This window comes from Microtus pennsylvanicus, chromosome X, assembly GCF_037038515.1.
Source record: "Microtus pennsylvanicus isolate mMicPen1 chromosome X, mMicPen1.hap1, whole genome shotgun sequence".
Classification (NCBI taxonomy): domain Eukaryota; kingdom Metazoa; phylum Chordata; class Mammalia; order Rodentia; family Cricetidae; genus Microtus; species Microtus pennsylvanicus.
In genome coordinates, this window is record NC_134601.1 from 81,002,822 (window position 1) to 81,022,637 (window position 19,816).

The window sequence follows — 19,816 nt, forward strand, 5'->3', positions numbered from 1 at the left end:
AGACCCTTCATAATGTAAATTTCTGATCTAATTTATAGCAATGGCAAAACAATACTGAGAAGGAAGTATATGTGGAATAAAGGCTGTTGATTTCATTCTTCAAAGTATGAAATTAATAGGCATGTTTGAAAATCTCAGTACTTAGAACCATAAAATGGGAATCAAGAAAAGCAATGGTCACACTAGGCAATGTGAATCAAGAATGGGAGTAATGAGGTGAGGCTTGTTTTGTTTGGTTTTGTTTAGATCCAGTTGTGAAACATCTATAGACTTTCACTAAGTAATAGGCATCTGTCCAGTCCCACCTCCCCACTACTACAGCTAATCCTTCCATTCAAAATGTAGATAGATACTTGATCCCATACGAAGATTCTATTCTCACCCTTCCTAACAAAATGACAGGAAAACTCCAGTTTCGGCGGACATCTTTATTAATAGATCATCAACTTCTCCAAATCTACAGCTGGAATTTCATCTTATTTCCATGCTGAGTCATGAACAGTGACAAAGCCAACCAGAGGTACTCAAGGAGGACTAAGCTTTCATAGCTCACTTTCTTCTACAGGCAGAATATAAATAGATGCACTCTAGAATGCACAATGGCTTTAGTCACTATGGAATTAAAATGGGATCTTGAAGAATGTAGACAAATCCCGATGAAGGAAGGACGAGCTGAGATGCTGTGCAACTGTTTAAGGGTTCCTGGTGCTGCATCTCGGTCACTAGCTGAATCTTGCACTAACACCAAATGGAGATGCGGAAAACACACTAAGTTGACTTAGGGGTTGTGCACAGGAACCAAAAGGCAGGAAAATACTAAACATTGCTGAGAGCATCCACCCCAGGAAGGACTTTACCTGTTTTTGAGAGAGCACATACACAGACAGCATTACTTTAAGACCCACTAAGCTACAGCTGCCCTATTTTTCTTACTGATAAAATAGGGGAGGAGTTCAAGCCCTCCTGCATTCTTTCTTGGTCCCAGGTCAATTAAAATGTGTTCCTACCTATGCCTCCCGCCAGTGGATTGCAGGTGCTTTGCTTGTGCTATCTAGCTAATATGATTGCTACTGTTCCCCACCCTGCCTTCAAATAAACCAAAACAGAGAATAACCTCACCTTCCAGGAGCTCTAGACTGGCACCACCCCCAGTGCTCACATGGCTGACTTTATCCTCTGTATTCCATTTGGCACAGCAAGTGGCAGTGTCTCCACCGCCTGTTGAATGAAGACCAGAGAAAAGTGTTTTGGCATCAGAACTGTAAAGGTTCAACCCAAAAGGTTGCTAGCTAATGAACGCCCCACTGCATCTCAAGAGGACTCCCTAAGAATAAAACCTCCATCAACTATCAGAGATTTAGAAAATATTAAGCACATTCCCCCTCTGCCTCCCCTGCATAGAGCTAGCTCTGCCACTGTTGCATTAGTGTGAGATTAGCACAGGACCCCTTACCTATGATAGTGATGCAACCCCTAGAAGTGGCTTTTACCACCTCATCCATGAGGGACTTGGTTCCCCTGGCAAAAGCTTCCCATTCAAAGACCCCAACAGGTCCATTCCAAACAATCTGCTTGGCTCGAGCCACAGCCTCAGCATATTTCTTGCTGCTCTCAGGACCACAGTCCAGGCCCTGGATAGTAGAATCAAGAGGATGAACCATTAAGAAAACTTACTAGGACCATATCACCTCCACCAAAACCATAATGTAAGGCTGAGCAATCATCCAGAGTTTCTACTAGAATCAAAATGTACCCTTTAGCCTGTGTGTGAACACCCTTTGACAGAACCATTCTACTTTATGGATCAAAGAAGGGGAATCCTCATGTTGCTCAACGGCAGCCAAGATAGGTGGTTCTCAACCTATATTGATTCTGCCTGTCTAACAAGTATGTGCCAATGTCTGGAGACATTGTTGGTTGTCATAACATGGAGCCAGCACAACTGATGCCTTGTAGCTAGTGATTCTTTACATGTGTCACAATGTAACCACGGCCTTGCCACAGCTAAGACTTATTTGAGATGTCAATAGAGACTGAGAAACAATGAATCAGATAAATCAAGTTCAATCCTTCAATGTATCATAATCTCCAGGAAGCCTTGCTCAAAAGCAATGTGTTGAATCCCACTCCTAGGGTTTCTGATTTAGTAGGCCTAAAATAGGGCTCAAGACTGTCTTCTTGTTTTGGGTTTGTTTGTTTTTAGATAGGATCTCACTATATACACTTGACTGGCCTGGAATTTGTTATGTAGACTAGGCAGACCTCAAACTCAGATGCCTAGCACTCCCTCCAGAGCAGAAGGATTAAAGGTGAGTGAGTGCCATCTTGCCTAGTCTGTATGATTTATACTACATGATTTATACTTATCTTCATGTATGTGTATATCTACATGTATATGGGGCCTAGAGGTCACACAGGGCATTGGATTGTGGGGAACACACATGCCATGAAGAAGTCAGAAAGCAACTTTTGGAAATCTGTTCTCTCCTTCAGTTTAGGATTCAGAAATATAGCTCAGGTCCATCCGGCCTGTGTAGCAAACCACTTTTACCCACGGAGCCGCCTTGCCGACATGATAGTTTGCTTTAAATGGCTCATAGCCATGTAATCCAGAACAGTTCAAATCAGGAAGGGGTAGAATACTACCTCCAGCATTATAGCACTGCTAAATAAACACTGCAAAAAAGTACATTTGCTCTATTATTGATAAAACAGCATCAATCTGATAGCACCATTTATACTGAGGGAATTGCCCTCAAGTGCCCATTGCAACATTTCCCATACTGGAGTTCCATGGAGATTATTAATATAATTTCTTGAGAGGAAGGGGCACAGCTCAGTAGCAGAGCACTTCTTAACACCTGTGAAACACTCAGCTGGATCTCCAGTGCCACAAAAAGTATCTGCTAAATGAATGACTGCTCCCAAGTTTCTGAGCATTACATAACCAAACACATGGATTGACTCACCATCCAGCCAGCAGGTATACCAGAGGCCACAGTAGCTTGGCCAGTCTTGGCATTCTCATCAAATTTGTCAGCAGTGACAAAGTCAACGGGCAAGGTAATCTTCACACCATTTTTCTCAGCTTTAGCCATGAGATCTTTGACAATCTTGGCTCCTTCTTCATCATACAGAGAAGTTCCGATCTACACAAGAGAGTCAAGGAGATGAAGTTCAGCCTCTGAACTAAGAACATGACTGACCCAAAAGAGACTGGACCATAACTATATAGTAATACAGGAACCAAAGACAAGCAACTTCAGATGAGATGAAAACGGTTTTAGGACTCATTGAATTCCCATAAACTGCTATCACTACGGAGCCATTTCCCAGCCACTTGTCACTGGTTTCCTACCTCCATGTTGTTGAGCACCTTAAGGAAGGTAAAAGCCATTCCACCACCAATGATCATCTCATTGACTTTGTCCAACATATTATTGATCAGCTGGATCTTGTCTGCAACTTTAGCTCTAGAAGGGAAAGCAAGACTCATCACCACAAGCACACAATTGGTGAGTATAGTGTTAAACTCAGAGACACAGCAGGAGACAAGAAAATGCCCCCAAACAGCAAAAGCTTGGCCACGTTTCTCCACATTCCATACTTTGAATAAATCCTTTGAAGGTAGCTCCAAAACAAGGGCTTAAAAAAATTGTTCTCACTGGGCAGTGGTGGCGCACGCCTTTAATCCCAGCATACGGGAGGCAAAGGCAGGCGGATCTGAGTTCGAGGCCAGCCTGGTCTACAAGAGCTAGTTCCAGGACAGGATCTAAAGTTACAGAGAAACTCTGTCTTGAAAAAAGATTTTTCTGGGGTTAAGGGTATAGCTAAATATAAAAACACCTGTCTTCCACGGGTAAAACCCTGCATTTGATCCTCAGTACCATAAAAACAGAAAAACAAGACCTTCCTTATCACCGCACCCTCATCCAAAATTCAAAGTCCAGATTACCAGATTAGTAACTGATGGCCTGCATGGAAATGGTCCCCATAGACTCACATTTGCATACTTAGTCTCCAGTTAACTAGACAGTATGAGGAGACGTGACACTGTGAACATGACATAAGGTATCCAAAACCCATGCCAGGCCCCATCTGTCCCTCTGCTTGCTGCCTGCAGACCCAGAAAAAACAGTCTATTCTTTAGGGTTTGTGCTATCCTTGTCTTCAAGTGTTCAGAGATCTTACAACATATGTCCTGTGGTTAAAATAGACTGCTGTGTTTCGATCTTATTCCAAAACCTCATCATGCCAGTAGGTGGCATTCACTCCCATATTCCAGGTCTTCAGAAACCTAAGAGTCAACCCAGACAGCTTAAATGCTAATTTGAAGAAGCCAGAGGCCAGAGTCTGATGCCTTTAACTCAGTAAACAAAAGTCCATGTTTCTAAGAACTAACCTTTTTCAACACAAAAATCTATACCTATCTGGGTTATTTTTAGGCTTCTAAAACAGGACTCATGAAGCCTAGAGAGCAACTATGTTCTTGCTCCGTGAAACTGACACCCAGTTCCAGAGTCAGTTTTCATCAGAAAATGCTGAGTATGCTTACTCATTTGGAAGGGAAAAATCCCAGGCCAGAGAAGGGTCATGGTCCAGAGAGAGGCTGCCCAAGCAGCTATACCACTGCTGTGCCACCGGAAAGGCAGCTTTCTCATCCTTCACTTCTGGAAGTTTTTCGGCTAAACATTACACTTATGCACACACTGCCTTTGCCCATAAGAACATAAAATAGGTACGTGATCTGGAGAATTAAGTCTAAATGATACTTTAAACACAGAAGTTCATAGTTATCCCCTGCCAGGTTATAATATAGCAACTTTGAAACTGTTTTAAGAAGAGCCTTGAAGAGCTGTGGCACAAGTATGTAATCCTAACACTCAGGAAGCTGAAGTAGGAGTGTCAGGGCTCAAGACCATCCTGAACTACAAAGCAATTTCAAGGCCAGCCTGGGGTATGAGAAATATCTTAAAGGGGGAAAAAGAGCCTCATGACCACCTTCAAGGGCTTTCTCCATTTTTCCCTGTGGAACCATTTTCTGCCCTTCTCTACTCTCTTCTGTCCACGAAGCTGACCTAAAGAAACCACATTAAGAGGCTCACATGTCTTCTGCTTTCCAGATAAACTGGGCCAATAAGTGGTGTGTGTAGGGAGTACCCTAGCAGAAAATTGAAGAGAAAGACCAAGTATCTTTCCCTGGTTCCCTCTAACAGATGACCAGTCCTTTATCCCCTGACTAAAGACCTTTTTCCACCGACTACCTATCTGGATTGATAGCTCTTATTAGCCCCAGACTATTGAGGGGCTTCCCTAAACCCGATCCTCACCTCAACAGTCCCTTTATTAAATACTCAGTTACCCAATGTGATTGAGCTGGCTGACCATAAACCACCCAAGTTATGATTGGCTCCCAGGATAACACTATCCACCAAAACATGATCCTAAAGTATTCTTCTTACCCTCCCAATATTGCCAGGAAGGGTCGTTCAGGACTCTCCAAAGCTTTGGCAAAGTAGTTCAGCTCCTTCTTCATCAAAAACCCACCAGCCTTCTGTGGCAGATTCACACCCACCATGGAGCTAGGAGGGAAAAAAAACAAATGTATTCAAAATCCAGTCAAATTCTACCATTTTTCCTAGACCCAGACGCCAGCTCCTTATCACTAAAATGCTTTTACCACTTGGGACACTAAGAGACCATGGCTTCATCCCTTAGATGCATTTCTGACTAATTTTACAACCAAGGCTAAAAAAGAGCAATGGACTGAGGTGGAATTTAACATACCCAGGATCTGAGCTAGGTTCTACGTAGCTGGGTGTTTTTGTGGGAATCCCAACAGTAGGAGTAGGGGTGTCTCTTAAGTCTTTTGCCTGCTCTTGGGACTCTTCTTCCTCCTACTGAGTTGCCTCGTCCATTCTTGATGAGGGTATGTGCCTAGTCCTATTGTAACTTGTTAGGCCATGTCCAGTTGACACCCCTGGAAGGCCTCTTTTTTAGGAAGGGAAACAGAAGTGGATCTGGGGAAAGGGGAAATGGGAGGGAGAACTTGGAGGAGTGGAGGGTGGGGAAACCATGAATGGGATATAATGAGAGAAGAATTTATAAATAAAATAATAAAGTACCCAGTTAGTGGCTAAGATCACTTGCTGCTCTTACAGAGGACCTCGGTTCATTCCCAGCACCCACATGGGAGCTTAAAACCCTCTAATAACTCCAGCTCCAGGGGATCAGATGCCCCCGCTTCTTGCTTCTGAGGGGACTGCATGCACATGGTACAGATAAACATGTAGGTAAAATATGTTAAGTTTAAAGATACCCAGTTAGTAGTTAACAGATCAAAGGTGGAATCACAGTTGATAAGAAAATAGATATTTTGATATAATATTCTCAAATAAAAATCAATAAAGTTAAAGAAATCTCTTCCTGCAGCTTCACAAAATGTTTTACCACTCCCAAACATTTTGTCTCTATTTCCACTTTGAATCAAGATATTTAACATGGGACAGATAAGTAGAGACAAAAGTTCAAAGAATGGATGTGTCTTGGGATTTTCTTAATTTAGATCATTCTAGAGTCCCCTGGAAGAAGGAACCTCTTGATCAAATTGACCTGTAGGCAAGTTGGTGAGGCATTGTTTTGATTGCTAATTGATGTAGAAAGGCCCAACCCAGGATGAGTGATAGCATCCCTAGGCTGGTGGGACTGGAAAACTGGCTAGCACTGGTAGCATGGGAGCCCATGCTTATTTTAATCCCAACATTTGGGATGCAGAGGCAGGTATATGTCTGAGTCCAAGGGCAGCCTGGTCTGCATAATGAGTTCTAAGCCAATCTAGTGCTATAAAATGAGACTCTGCCTCAAACAAAAAGCTGAATAAAAAACAGTGAATAAGCAAGTAAGCTAAGCTTCCTTCCCTGATTTCTTTCGATGGATTGTGACAAACCACACAAACCCTTTCTCCCCATAAGCTGCTATTGATGTTTTGACTTTTTAATCACAAGAATAGAATTTGAGCTGCTCAAGCATCCAAGATCACTGTATTCTGCCTAGTAGTATTGACAAAGCTCTCAGTACCTGTGGGCTCGGTGTGCAGTACCAAAAGCATCATTGACATAGACATCCCCAAGTTTGGACAGTGAGGCTCGGAAAGCATCAATTTTGGCTGGTTCAGCTTTAATCTGCAGAAAAAAAAATTCAAAAAGGAAAATTCAACATAGGAAATATTAATGGCTCCAAAAACAATTTCAGAAGCATTTCTGGCCACCAAGAATCCTCTTGAACATCTTAAAATCCTGAGTTCGTAGGAAAGTTTTACTATTAGCAGCAAGGTCTATTCCTTCTCCCAAATATTCCAGGTCCCTTGGTCATTTCCTGTCTCCATTGCTTCCTTCTGAAAACTGTACACATGTACACACACAAACACTAAATATGTGATAAAAAATTTAAAACTAAACAAAAAGAATGAGAGAAAATTGGACCAAGCAATGGGTACAAGGGAGGTAATGTAACTCTAAAAGTAACCATGTGAACACACTAAACAGCATTCAAGTATGGGAGTGGATAGATGTCCCAGTGGTTAAGAGCAACTTGCTGCTCTTCCAGAGCTCACAGTCGCCTATAAAAATAAGCTTTTAGGCTGGGCGGTGGTGGCGCACGCCTTTAATCCCAGTAGAGGCAGGCGGATCTCTGTGAGTTCAAGGCCAGCCTGGTCTACAAGAGCTAGTTCCAGGACAGGCTCCAAAAACCACAGAGAAACCCTGTCTCGAAAAACAAAACAAAAAAAATAAGCTTTTAAAACTGAATTTTGTCTTCATTACATTTGTGTCCATTTTGAACTTATGACTGGTTCCTGCAATTTCAGGCATTCTAAGCCATGAGACTGAATTAACTAGTTAATAGTTAATTAGTAAATTAACTAATAATAGTAACTAATAAAAATAATAGTAAATTAACTAATAAGTTAGTAAATAAACTCGTTAATAGTTAATTAGTAAATTAACTAAAAGTCAGAGACTAGCATAGTTGATTGATTCCTAAATACAACACTCCGTATCAACTTTCAAGTTGCCTCTTGCCATTTCTAAGCACTAGAGTTTGGGCATCTTGAGTTTCAGTTTTAAAGGGCACTGAATTTTAGGTTAGCACTTGAGTAGTACTGTAGAAAGACCACGCCAAAGCATGGTAGGGCCAGCTCAGGGCCGGTGCTGCTAAGAAAAGAACCTGAGAGCGGCACACCAGATGACCTTAAGAAATGTCAGAAGTCAAAGGGGGACTGATAAATACCTTCAGAGCGTCTAGCTCTTTCATTTTAAAGACCCAAAGAGGGGAAAGTACTAGGGCGTGCCCTTAGCTTACCAAAGGTCAAACATAAAACCCTGTTCAGCGAGGCAGTTTTAACATTCAATAATTGAGGTCTCGTTGGGGTGGTGCACGCCTTTAATCCCAGCATTTGGGAGGCAGAGGCAGGTGGATCCCTGTGAGTTCAAGGCCAGCCTGGTCTACAAGTGAGTTCCAGGAAAGCAAGAATTGTTACACAGAGAAACCCCGTTTCAAAAATACCAAAAAGAAAATTAATAATTGAAGTCTGTTGTTAAGCCTAGCGACCAGTCTTGTGGATTGTCTACAACCTTTGACAATGGCATGTGAGTAGATCCAGACTGTATACAATTGCAATTGACTACAGGACCCACAGAGCCTCCAACATTTACTATCTGGTTCTTTGTAGAAAAAGCTTGCAGATCTAATTGCCTAAACTATAAAGTCTAGCAACAGCAACACTAACTTAAACAAAATGTCTGCCTGCCTGAAACCCAAGCTTCTCGCACTAAGATTTGTTTGCTTAGGAAATGAGGATGAAAACACTACTTTTCAGGAGAGAAACCCTTGAGTCAGGTCAGAGGACAGCCCGGTAAACCCAGCGCTGGGGTGGTGGAAGAGATCAAGAGTTCAAGGTCACCCTCCTACACCACCCAAGAAAGAAATGCCTTAAGTCCCGCGCCTTGCCAGGACCATTACATTCCCTGAATACTCTGGTTACCTGAGCGTTCACGTACTTTTCAAAGGCATTTCAAGAAGTGAATAGGAAGAGAGCTTCCGCGGTGCTGGTCACATTTCCTTCCCTCACTGGGGAGTGATTATATAGTGTGTGTACTCTGCTCTGCGACAACTGCTAACTCATCACGCTGTTTTGGTTTCTACCGTGCTGAGGGTTGTACCCAGGGCATTGCACACTACCCTGAGTTCCATCCGTGGCCCGCTTTTGTACCTTTTTACAAGTATGGTATAATCAATTTCAAAACAAAACAAAACAAAAGGTGTTTGGGAATAATCAAGGTAAGCTTCCCTTTTCTCAATAAAAAAAAAAAATAAAACAGAAGCCCTGACACGCCAAAAAAAAAAAAAAAAAAAGGTAAGCTTCCACTATCCTTTACTCGTGGCCTCACACAAATTCAGATCCTAAGGCCCAAGAATATCAAAAGCACAGGTCCTACCTTGTTCCCAGAAGCATCCTTTCCCTTCCCTTCTTCCTCCACATGAAAGCGGAGGTTCTCCAGCAGGATGACAGTGCCAGCTGCTGGGTTGGCACAGGCATTCTCGACTTCTGGGCCCACACAATCCTTTAAGAAGAGAACATCCCTGGGGGGAGGGAGGAACAAGCAATGAGGACTGGAGCAGGCTGAAAGCTGAGAAGCAGTGACAGCAGGCCTTCCCACCCCCGGAGCTCAGCAGCACCGGAGCCCTGTACTTACTTGCCCAGCAGAGACTTGAGTTCTGCCACAACTGGCTCTAAGGAGTACTTGTCAGGCATGGGAACGCCATCAGGTCGGCCCAGGTGGCTCATAAGGACAACTGACTTGGCTCCATTGTCCAAGCAGAATTTGATGCTTGGGACAGCAGCCTTGATCCTATAAGCAAGAGAAGACAGAAGACAGGAACAACATTCTTCCTAGGAATTAGTGAGAACCATTTTAAACAGTAACTTTGTAAAATACAAAGTTTCCTCAAGTCTGAGGATTGCAGAATTCAGGTTTGTATTCAGAAGACAGACATGATAAAACCTACCACCTGGAACTCCAGTCTCATTATAGACCTGTTCCTCATGTAGAAAAGAACTTAGCCACCTGCAATCTACAGCAGGACCTGCAGGGGAGGTTAGCCCTTGGCTTCTAGGGGCTGGTAATGCACAAAGCTGGGCATACACAAAGACAATCAGCAGCGGGGCAAACTGCACACGGTGCTGCACACCTGGGATCCCAGCCCTCGGGAGGGAGAAGAAAGAGGATCAAAGTTTAAGATCATCCTCAGAACAGCAACTGTGGCCAGTCTGGAACACATGAGACCATGTCTGTAAACCAACAACCTTGGCTCTTAAAGCGTTCCCCCCCCCATTCTCTCGAAAACAACTGATCACTGTTTCTATCCTCTGGATAAGCCAGGCAATGCATGACTAACACCTGCTCCCTTCTAAAAGTCTGAAGTGTGGGTAGTTGCTAGGTAGAGGATACCTTTGTGACCAGAGCCACTTGGCATGAACCCAAAGGAAATGAAATTAGCATACAGAAAGATATCTGCACGCCCAAGTTTATCGCAGCATTGTTCACAATGGCTAAAATGAAGACCTCACCTCGTTGCCCATCAGCAGATGAATGGAGGAAAAAAATGAGGACTCTACATACACATAAAATAAATCTGTTTTTAAAAAAACTCAATTTGGGACTGATGAGATAGATGGCTCAGTGGTTAAGAACACTGGCTGCTCTTCCAGGTCCTGAGTTCAATTCCCAACCACATCTCACAACCATCTATAATAGGTTCTGATGCCCTCTTCTGATATGCAGGTGTACATAAATAAATTAAAAGAATTTAATATAAAAAATAAAGAGCCAGGTATTAAAGCATATGCCTGGAACCCAACACCTGGAAGGCTAAGGCAGGACTCCAAGCTCAAGCTCAGCAAAAGCTGACACACTGTCTCAGAAAAAATGTTTTGAAATAAAATCTTTCTCATAATTTTCAAAAAGCAACAACAGTGCTTCTACACAGGCACTGGAGAAATTGCTCAGTGGTTAAGGCTTGTAGGTATTCTAGAGGACCTGCGTTCAGTTCCCAGCAGCCATATCAGCTGGCTTACAACTACCTCTAACTTCACCTTCAGTGTATCTAATACCCTCTGTGTGCTCCACAGGCAACTTCACACAGTGCACCAATCCCCCCCCCCATACATATTCTCTCTCATATAAAAATATATCTTTATAAAGAAATTCTGCTTCTGAAGCTAGTACCCAAGACACGAGGGAGCTAAACTGACTGAAAGGGTTACTTCTCAAGTCTTCTGATTTTTTTTTAGAGGGCTAAAGGCAAACCAAACCTTCCCACAAAAAATACCTCATTTGGGCTACTTAGAACAAATTCTGGCAAATCTACATGTAAGCTTAGAAATGACTGATATTGCCGGCCAGTGATGGTGCGCACCTTTAATTCCAGTACTCAGGAAGCAAAGGATCTCAGTGAGTTTGAGGCCAGCCTGGTCTACAAAGCAAGTTCCAGGACAGTCAGGACAGTTACAGAGGAACCTTATCTTGAAAACCAAAATTGATATTAAAATCCTTCTCTTGCAGTTTGTTTTGCAAGTCAATTAACCTTTAACTTTGACTCCCAAATTCCTTCAATTTTTTTTAAAACAAGGAGAACTTTCTCAGGATGTTTTGCTGATAGTGAAGGATTTTTAGGGGGAGGGTAGTCTGAAGTTTTCTGTTTGGTTGTCTTAAGATATTTTTATTAATTCTTAAGAATCATAGTGTATGTTTTATTAATTCTCAAGTATTATACAAAAACTCCTCACTCGTTTTGGTTTGCTGAGGAAAGTTTTAGGATAGCCTAGAATGGCTCGAAACTGGCTTTGTAGCTCGTACTACATGACTTCCTACATCCAGCCTTCCAAGCACTAGCATCATAGACAAGCTAGAATTTTTGTTTGTTTTTTGAGACAAGGTCTCTCTATAGACCTGGCTGTCCCAGAACTCTCTATAGACCAGGCTAGCTTTAGTCTCAGAGATCCACCTGCCTCTGTCGCCCAAGTGCTGGGATTAAAGTCATGCACCACCACACCCGGAATAGGTGACTTCTTTCCAGTTTTCATAAATTGAGAATAATCCAATTCACATTGATAAGAAAGCAGGTTAGTATAGACCAAACAAAGTCTTATGGCTTCAGTTGCTGTATTCCCCAGCATGTAAAGAAAGAAATCTACATCCCATGTACTCCTACATCTTAAACCCAAGCTGGGTTTAGCAGTAATCTTACCTTTGGTTATTTGTTATCTGGTTGTTCTTCATAGGAACATTGAAGTCCACCCTAGAAAAGAAAAAGGCTTCAGTTTCAGAGTCATGATCAACTTCTTGGTCCCTCAAAAGTTTGAACCTCAAAAGTTCAAATCTCACCTTTAAAATAAGAGGCATTAAAAGAAGGTTGGCAAGATGGCTCAAGGGGTACAGACACTTGGTGCCAAGTCTGACAACCTGAGTTTTATCCCCAAGACCCATGCGGTAGAAGAAAACCAACTCTTGCAAGTTGTCCTCTGAGCTCCACACCTTTGCCTTGATATGTACAGTCTATGTACACACACACACACTAAATAGTAAATGTCATTTTAAAACTATTAAATGAAGACAGTACTCAGTCACTTGGAAGGGAGGGATGAGCCAGACGATGTTCTTCTTGAACTGCTCACACAAACGTGCTCATTTCAAAGAAATTTGAGTATATGGAAACCCTTTTAGATATGTAGCAAATAGCTTTTAAAAAATTTCAAACTAGTCTACGGTCATACCACCCTGAACGCGCCCTCGTCTGATCTCGGAAGCTAAGCAGGGTCAGGCCTGGTTAGTACTTGGATGGGAGACCTCCTGGGAATACCGGGTGCTGTAGGCTTAAAAAGAAACAAGAGAAAAGTATTCTTTATAAATTTAAAAAATAAAAAAAAATCTCAAACTACAAGAACTTGTCCAGGAAATCTGGGAAGCTAAATGTAATTACACCTAAATGCACATTTATTTTAGCCTGGTATTCCATTTAGCCTGGTGATATCTATAGCAGTCTATGGGGGTGACGATGTGTAATATACCTTGATTCTAATTCTTTTGATACTGATTCTGGCTCCTTATGAAAACATTTCCCAAAAAAAAATAAGAAATTCAAAAATAAAACACATCAAGAGAATTCCATTTCATTCTTTTCAGAGAATATCTGGCACACTAAGAATAGGAAAAAACCTAGGCCCCAGTATCCAGTTGATATAATAGTCACTTTCAAAGAACCTGAGGGGGAAAAAGGAGTGAAATGTGCCTATGCCCACTGACTGACAGACAAGTGGAAGGCAAGTGATTAAAATGAAAGCTAGTAATATACTGGCCTATTCTTTTCTGTGGTGTTGCTGGGGACTAAACCCAGGGCTCTGGCCATGACAGACAAATCTACTACACACATACATCCCCAGCCGTTTTACCACTAGGAACCAATTCTTCTGAACTATTTCCTGTACTGTGGCTGATTTTAATGTCGAAGCCTGCCATGATTGAGACAGACTCGTAAAATCTAGCTTGCTTTCATCTCCTGAATAAGTGCTGAGATTAAGTATTAGATTACTGTACCAATACATCCACTAAGACCATTTTTAATTCATTTTTCTTTTTGGGGGGAAGGGTGGTTCTAGACAGGGTTTCTGTGTAGCCTTGGCTGCCCTAGAACTCAATCTGTAGATCAGGCTGGTCTCAAACTCAGAAATCCACCTGCCTCTGCACCACCACTGCCCAGCTTATTAATTTTTCTTAAATCTAAGAAGTGATTCTAGTATCTAACTCAAGTTAGTGAATGATAGAAGGCTTAGAAGTGACATAGTATCATGCACGTGTTGGCTGTTATTATATGTTAATGATTCTCCAAACTAGAAGTGTTATTTGACAGATCAGCCATATTAAAATCATTACTGAAAAAACATCTAGGGACTACGATACGGGCGACAGGACTGCTACTGTCCTTGTTTGTGAAACTCTTTCCCCTTTGCAAAGCTCTTCACTGTTCTTTCTTCCTGTCTGAGCAGTGACCCCAAGTCCTGCAGACCACAGGTTTCCTCCATGCGCTGAACACTAATCCGCCTCACCAAGGAGTTTAAGGGACATAGTCCTTGATTCAGATTTAAGGAAGCCTTTAAAATTAAATGGCACTATGCCTCTGAACAACGAAATACACTCTTAGCTGGTTTCTGGCACCTCAGGCATCCTCTTTAAATATCCTGAGCAGGTCCTTGCCAGCCTTAAAGTTCAGACCAAAGTGGATCAAGTATCCTATTACCATGAGCCTCTCACAGCCTCCCAGGAAGGCTAATGGACACAAGGGTTAACTGCATGGGAGAAACAGCGCTGCCACCAAAACCTAAGAAGGAATGCCTTTGGGCTGAAATACCCAAACCTCTGTGGCTTCTGTCCAAGCTCTGATGGCATCAGCTTACTTATGAAAACTGGATTAGTTCTCTGGCTGCCCTCTTGATGACTTCAACCTTTACCTATCCTCTCCTAGACTCACACCTCTGCCTGCACTAGCTTTTCTTCTGAGGACTCCAAAGCAGGGAAGAGCCTTCCCTACGCATCCCACTTATTCCTGTATATAATGCGCACCTTTTTCTCCACGTCCCAGGAATACTCAAGCTTTGCCTAAGGAAAAGGTCAAGTATCACTACTTATATCAGAACGGCTAAATTAAAAAACGACAACTGTAGCCAGGCAGTGGTGGCGCACGCCTTTAATCCCAGCACTCGGAGGCAGAGGCAAGTGAATCTCTGTGAGTTGGAGGCCAACATGGTCTGTCTACAAGAGCTAGATCCAGGATAGCCTCCAAAGCGCCAGAGAAACCCTGTCTCAGAAAAGAAAAAAAAAATGACAACCACCAAACTTGCAGTGACAATCTGTGCCTCAAAAACCCAGGTTTATCTACCCTTTGCTGATAAGCCAATTAAAAAAGCTACATTAATAGCTAAAAAAAAGCAGAAAGACACTGATTTAATGTTACCCCCATAAGACACAAAGAAATCCAGTGGCCCTCCAAATCCATCTTCAGAAAGCTGCCCACCACTGAGCACCATCCTTGTCTGTGTAAGGTGTAACTTTGCAGGAAAATAGCCCAAGCTTTTCCTCTCCCAGCATGAAATTCCTGTTTTAATAATATCTGATAGCTAAAATACCTCCTTAGTATATATATTCATTTCTGCCAGTCAGTTTTTCTACCACCCAATACTGGTGAGGATGCAGAAAAACTGACCACATTCCTAGCAGGAATGTGAAATGGTGAGCACCTTTGGAAAGCTATCTGGGGATGCCTCAAAAGGTTAAACATGGGATGGCTCAGTTGCAAAATGCTTGCAAGCCCAATTCTAGGTGTCTTACCCAAGGCCCATGTGGTCAAACCAAGACTGACACCCCCTCAAAAAAAATCCATAGCAGCTTTTGTAAAAGCCTCAAACTGGCAACAACCCAGATAGCATTCAATGGTTGGATGAATGATTCAACTACGATACACCCATACTGTGAAAAAATATCCAGCAATTCAGAGGAATATAATGTTGGTACATGTACCAACTTGGATAACTATTAAATGAACGTTGAGTGAAAGAGTGCGTCTCCAAAAGTTACTCTATTAATCTGTATATGCCATGCTTTTGCAATGACAAGTATTAAAAGTAGAGCACAGGTCAGAAATCACTGGGGATTAAAAGTGGAGGGCATGATTAGAATCAAGTAACAGAGAGGAGACATCTTAGTGGTGATCAAACAATCCTATATGTTTGCTTGAGGTAGTGGTTATACAAATCTACCTATGATAAAATGCTAGAGAACTAAACACACTTTCCACCAATGTCAAATTCCTACTTCTGACTTTGACCTACAATTATGTGCTATGCAGCCACCGGGAAAAACTGAATTTCTGTACAATCTTTGCAATTTCCTAGAAATTTGAAATTATTGCAAAATATTAATTTTTAAAAAACCACTAAGTTAGAATATCAAATCTTAAATCCTAGCACTTAGGAGGCAGAGGCAGGTGAATCTCTGAATCAGAGGCCAGCTTGGTCCAGATGAGTTCCAGGACAGCCAGAGCTACACAGAGAAACCTTGTCTCGAAAACCAAAAACAAAAATACAAAAAACAAAAACAACTCTTTACTGAAATCTCCCAGTTTCAAGGCCAGTTAGTTCTACTAAACGCTCAGAGGAACCATGCCCACTGGTGCCACGTGGTCTGACTGCTAAATTACACCCGTGATTCCATTTTCTTTCTTTCCTTCAGGACTGTTGCTTTGTAAGTCACAACAAAACCAGTGAGTTTGGAAAAAATAAATTAAAACAAAACAGGAAGGTACAAGAAAAAGAGAAGTACTTTACCAGTAAGCAAAGGATGACTAGTAACCTGTGAGTGGAAAGAAAGGAAATGACAGGGCAGAAATCAGCGGGAAATTTACTCAAATGACCTTGTAAAATCAACAGGAGTTGGAGGGAAGGAAAAAAACTGTTTGTTAGTGGAACCTGTTGGGGTTTCTGGCTATTTTAAAGCTGCCCCAAAAGGAGCTGGGATGACTGAGTGGGAGAGTGCTCAAGCATAAAATACCTACGGGTTGATTCCCCAGCACATCAAAAATAAATTACCCCAACAAATCAACTTCCCTTGCCAATTCAAACCAAGGGACTCGACAAGTCAGGAGACGAATATCTATCCTTCTACAGGGCAGAAAGGAGGCAAGTGAAACAGCCACTCCTCCAGAGGCCCCGTTTCTGAAGCACTGCCAATAACTACAAAGCACTGAAACAAGAAGGTATTGAGCTCACCCAGGCATGGCTGCCCAGACTGCTCTAAAATCTAAGACTACAATGCAACTCCCTATTCAAGCATTGATAATGCAGAAACAAAGCAACTTTGCCAGTGTGGCCTTAAAAACAAGTACAATGTATCCATACAAAAGAAAAAGAGATTGTAAACCACAGACACAGTCTATTTCAAACTGTCCCTGGGTCATCATATCCAAGACTTTAGAGAAGCTGATTAGTGGCTATGAGACCTAAATTCTAGTCCCAGTTCTACCACAACCTTGAGAGTTCAGTGACTTTCAACGTGTCATCAATTATCATACTGCTAGTTCAATAACCTTGAACATCTCCATCCGCAAAACTGGACTAGCCAATCATTTCAAGGCTCAAGGCTAACCTGTGTTAAGTGAAATTTGACTTGGTGCAAAGGGAGAAAAAACTGTTTCCTCCATTCTTACCCCCAACCAGAGTTAATTCCTTAACTGTAAGAGAAGAACTGCAATTACGGGAAGGTGAACACAATGTCCCACTGTCTTTCAGCAGCTGCACGCATCTGGAAGGGCCAGTCTCAAGCCAGTGGAGGTACAAGTTATTTTAAACCTTTTATGCTAGTTGCAGGCCAACATCTACCTTCTTAGTTTCACGGGGTTAATCTCATTTCCTTGGAGCAGCATGAAGAGCTAGAACCTGCCCTTTAACCCGAGGGTGGCTGGGATCTCTACTCCATCGGGATTACAAAGGTCTGTCCCATTTGAGACAACTTGAGTGCTTTGTATGAGCACTGGGTTCTGGTTATCTGCACAGCAAGAAAGGGTCACCTGCAAAGTAATATTGGCTACGACAAAATATGTGGCTGTACAGTTCTCTCACTCCTAGCTGGAGAGGTAGGCTAGCCTCTGCTCCCTTACACGTGTGATAATATCTAAAAGATGCCCTCATTCGAACTGGCCCAAATTGTGAAAGGGACCAGGATTACGTCATTCACACACTGCCAATCAATCAACTGCTTCCAAAAAAGGTCAAGCCGGCAGCAGTCACTGCGATTATCTATGGCCCTTCAAAATTACCATCCTTGAGTCCTACAGCTACACGAACAGCCGAGTTCATCAGTTACGTATCTCATCATCATCCTTCACTCCTGAAAACACATTATAAATTAAGAAAGGCAGAAAGGTGTAAGTCCCATACACGCTAGTAAATTCTGTCAGGTAAGGGAGAAGCCAACTTGATAAATGACCAGGGATCCACGTGGGCCGACTAAGAAAGGAGTGCCATGTGCGTGGAGCCTTCCTCACTTTAACTAACATCCTGCTTCTCGAGCCACCTCTGAGGGTGAGGTTAGAAGCCTCCAACTCTGGGCGGCCACACCCTGTATGTGTCACAACCCTGATGCAAACCCCAAGCAAGGCCAGGAGTCCAACTGCAAGGTAGGGCAGCAGAGGCCTGTTATATAAGCTGTACAGAGCTTCATCCAGGGGGCCTCACCTTCCCACCCACAATTCTTTGGGGAGAGAGACCTCCACTCCTGAGCATTTCGAGCAACATCCTCTGGGGAAGAAATCTTTTTGTACCGGGACCAATGAAACGTGGGCGGTTTCGAATTCGTCAGAAATGGTCCAAAGACCGTGGGGGAAGGGAAATTAGCTAAATGACCTTTCAAGGTCCCTCCACTGGGGCCTAGAGATTTACAGGATAAGTATTAGGTCCCGTCTCGTTACAGGAGATGAAGCTGCATTTCAGAAATGGGAAAAGGATTGACTCCTGGGAATCTGAACCCTTTCTCGGTGGGATCCACTCCCCAAAGGACACTATTGGTCGCTTTTTATGCTAGAAGCAGTTAGGAAGCATCAAACCCAGACAGTATCTGCCCCAACGGGGTGAGATGGACACCCCTGCTCTGCTAACCCAGGACCCCCAAGACCCAGCTGAAAACTAAGCACAACTTAGGGTGCACGGAAAAGCGTGCTTGCCAGGGCCAGAGAGGCTCTGCAAGAGCCCTAGGGCGTGAGAGCGGCAGTACAAGATTACCTCATCACGACCCGCTTTCCCTTCACGTCCAGTTTGTCCAAAGTCAGCTTGTTAGAAAGCGACATTTTGGCAACGCGGTAGGATCAAGAGGCTCGGTCCTGAGGAAGAGGAGACCACTGCGGCGGACGTGCGCTTTTGAAGCGTGCAGAACGCTGGTTGCGGGAGGACCAGAGGGCGCCCGCCCCGCCCCTGGCTCCGCCCCTGAGCCTGCCCTTGGATCCGCCCCTTCCCGGTGCTGCTCCCAGTGTACGAAGCAGCAAAGCTACTATTGGCCGCCGCCCAGAAGGCCGGTCCGCTTCCATTGCTCCGAAGCTCTGTCCATCTACAAGGGACTGGTGGGACGTGCGACTTCCATTTGTCACGTCCAGCACGACGCGAGCAGCAGGGGGAACCTTCCTGACTAGGGGCGGAGTAGAAGCGTTCGCGGTGGGGCCCGAAAGAAGGGAGCGGATGGCGCCTCAGGGTGGGCGTGGAATGTGTGCCGGGCCAGAGGCCACTAGTGCAGCCGTAGTGCCCAGCAGCGCATGCTCCGGACTGCCTTGGAAAAAGCAGCCACCCCCACCCGGTGGAATTCCCAGGGGTCTTTTCAAAATCTTTGCAAATGCCATTTCCTTTATCTTCTGCTTTCTCAGCTCCCAAATGGAATGCTACATAAGGCCTTAGTAATGGAAACCTTTCAGAAGTCAAAAAGGACCAGGTCCTCCTCGCCCTTTTATAATAAAAAGTACAGTGTAATTGCCGTGGTTACTTTATTCATTGTAATGGCAAATACGTTCAGCATGTGTCATATTAACTAACAATGCTCATAAAACGTCTAAGTACGTTCTGTTATTAAAGATGAAGTAACTGATGGACAAAGGTTTAATGTCTTACGTACGCATGATAACAGAGCTTCTAAGTGATTATTTCAATCCTGGGCCACTGGGACTTAGA

General features: G+C 43.2%; 1 protein-coding gene and 1 pseudogene across 1 annotated transcript; one reads left to right on the forward strand and one right to left on the reverse strand.

Annotated features, from left to right (window-relative positions):
• Positions 1 to 408: 408 nt before the first annotated feature.
• On the reverse strand, positions 409 to 19,054 carry Pgk1 (phosphoglycerate kinase 1). Its single transcript, XM_075958685.1, has 11 exons — positions 18,884 to 19,054; positions 12,307 to 12,357; positions 9,753 to 9,908; positions 9,495 to 9,639; positions 7,078 to 7,181; positions 5,463 to 5,582; positions 3,359 to 3,473; positions 2,970 to 3,149; positions 1,454 to 1,631; positions 1,120 to 1,218; positions 409 to 857 (listed from the first exon to the last, which is right to left on the reverse strand). The coding sequence occupies exons 1-11, from the start codon at positions 18,946 to 18,948 to the stop codon at positions 817 to 819; spliced, it is 1,254 nt and encodes a 417-aa protein (XP_075814800.1). The 5' UTR covers positions 18,949 to 19,054; the 3' UTR covers positions 409 to 816.
• LOC142841922 (5S ribosomal RNA) lies at positions 12,819 to 12,933 on the forward strand (annotated as a pseudogene).
• Positions 19,055 to 19,816: the final 762 nt, after the last annotated feature.

Bases quoted from the DNA above. Each gene is read 5' to 3' on its own strand.
- Pgk1 (XM_075958685.1), bottom strand. From the start codon at position 18,948: ATGTCGCTTTCTAACAAGCTGACTTTGGACAAACTGGACGTGAAGGGA. The intron at 5,583-7,077 runs GTACTGAGAGCT...TTTCCCTCCTAG, and splicing joins ACTGCACACCGAGCCCACAG to CTCCATGGTGGGTGTGAATC. The intron at 3,474-5,462 runs GTAAGAAGAATA...TTTCCCTTCTAG, and splicing joins TTCCTGGCAATATTGGGAGG to AGCTAAAGTTGCAGACAAGA.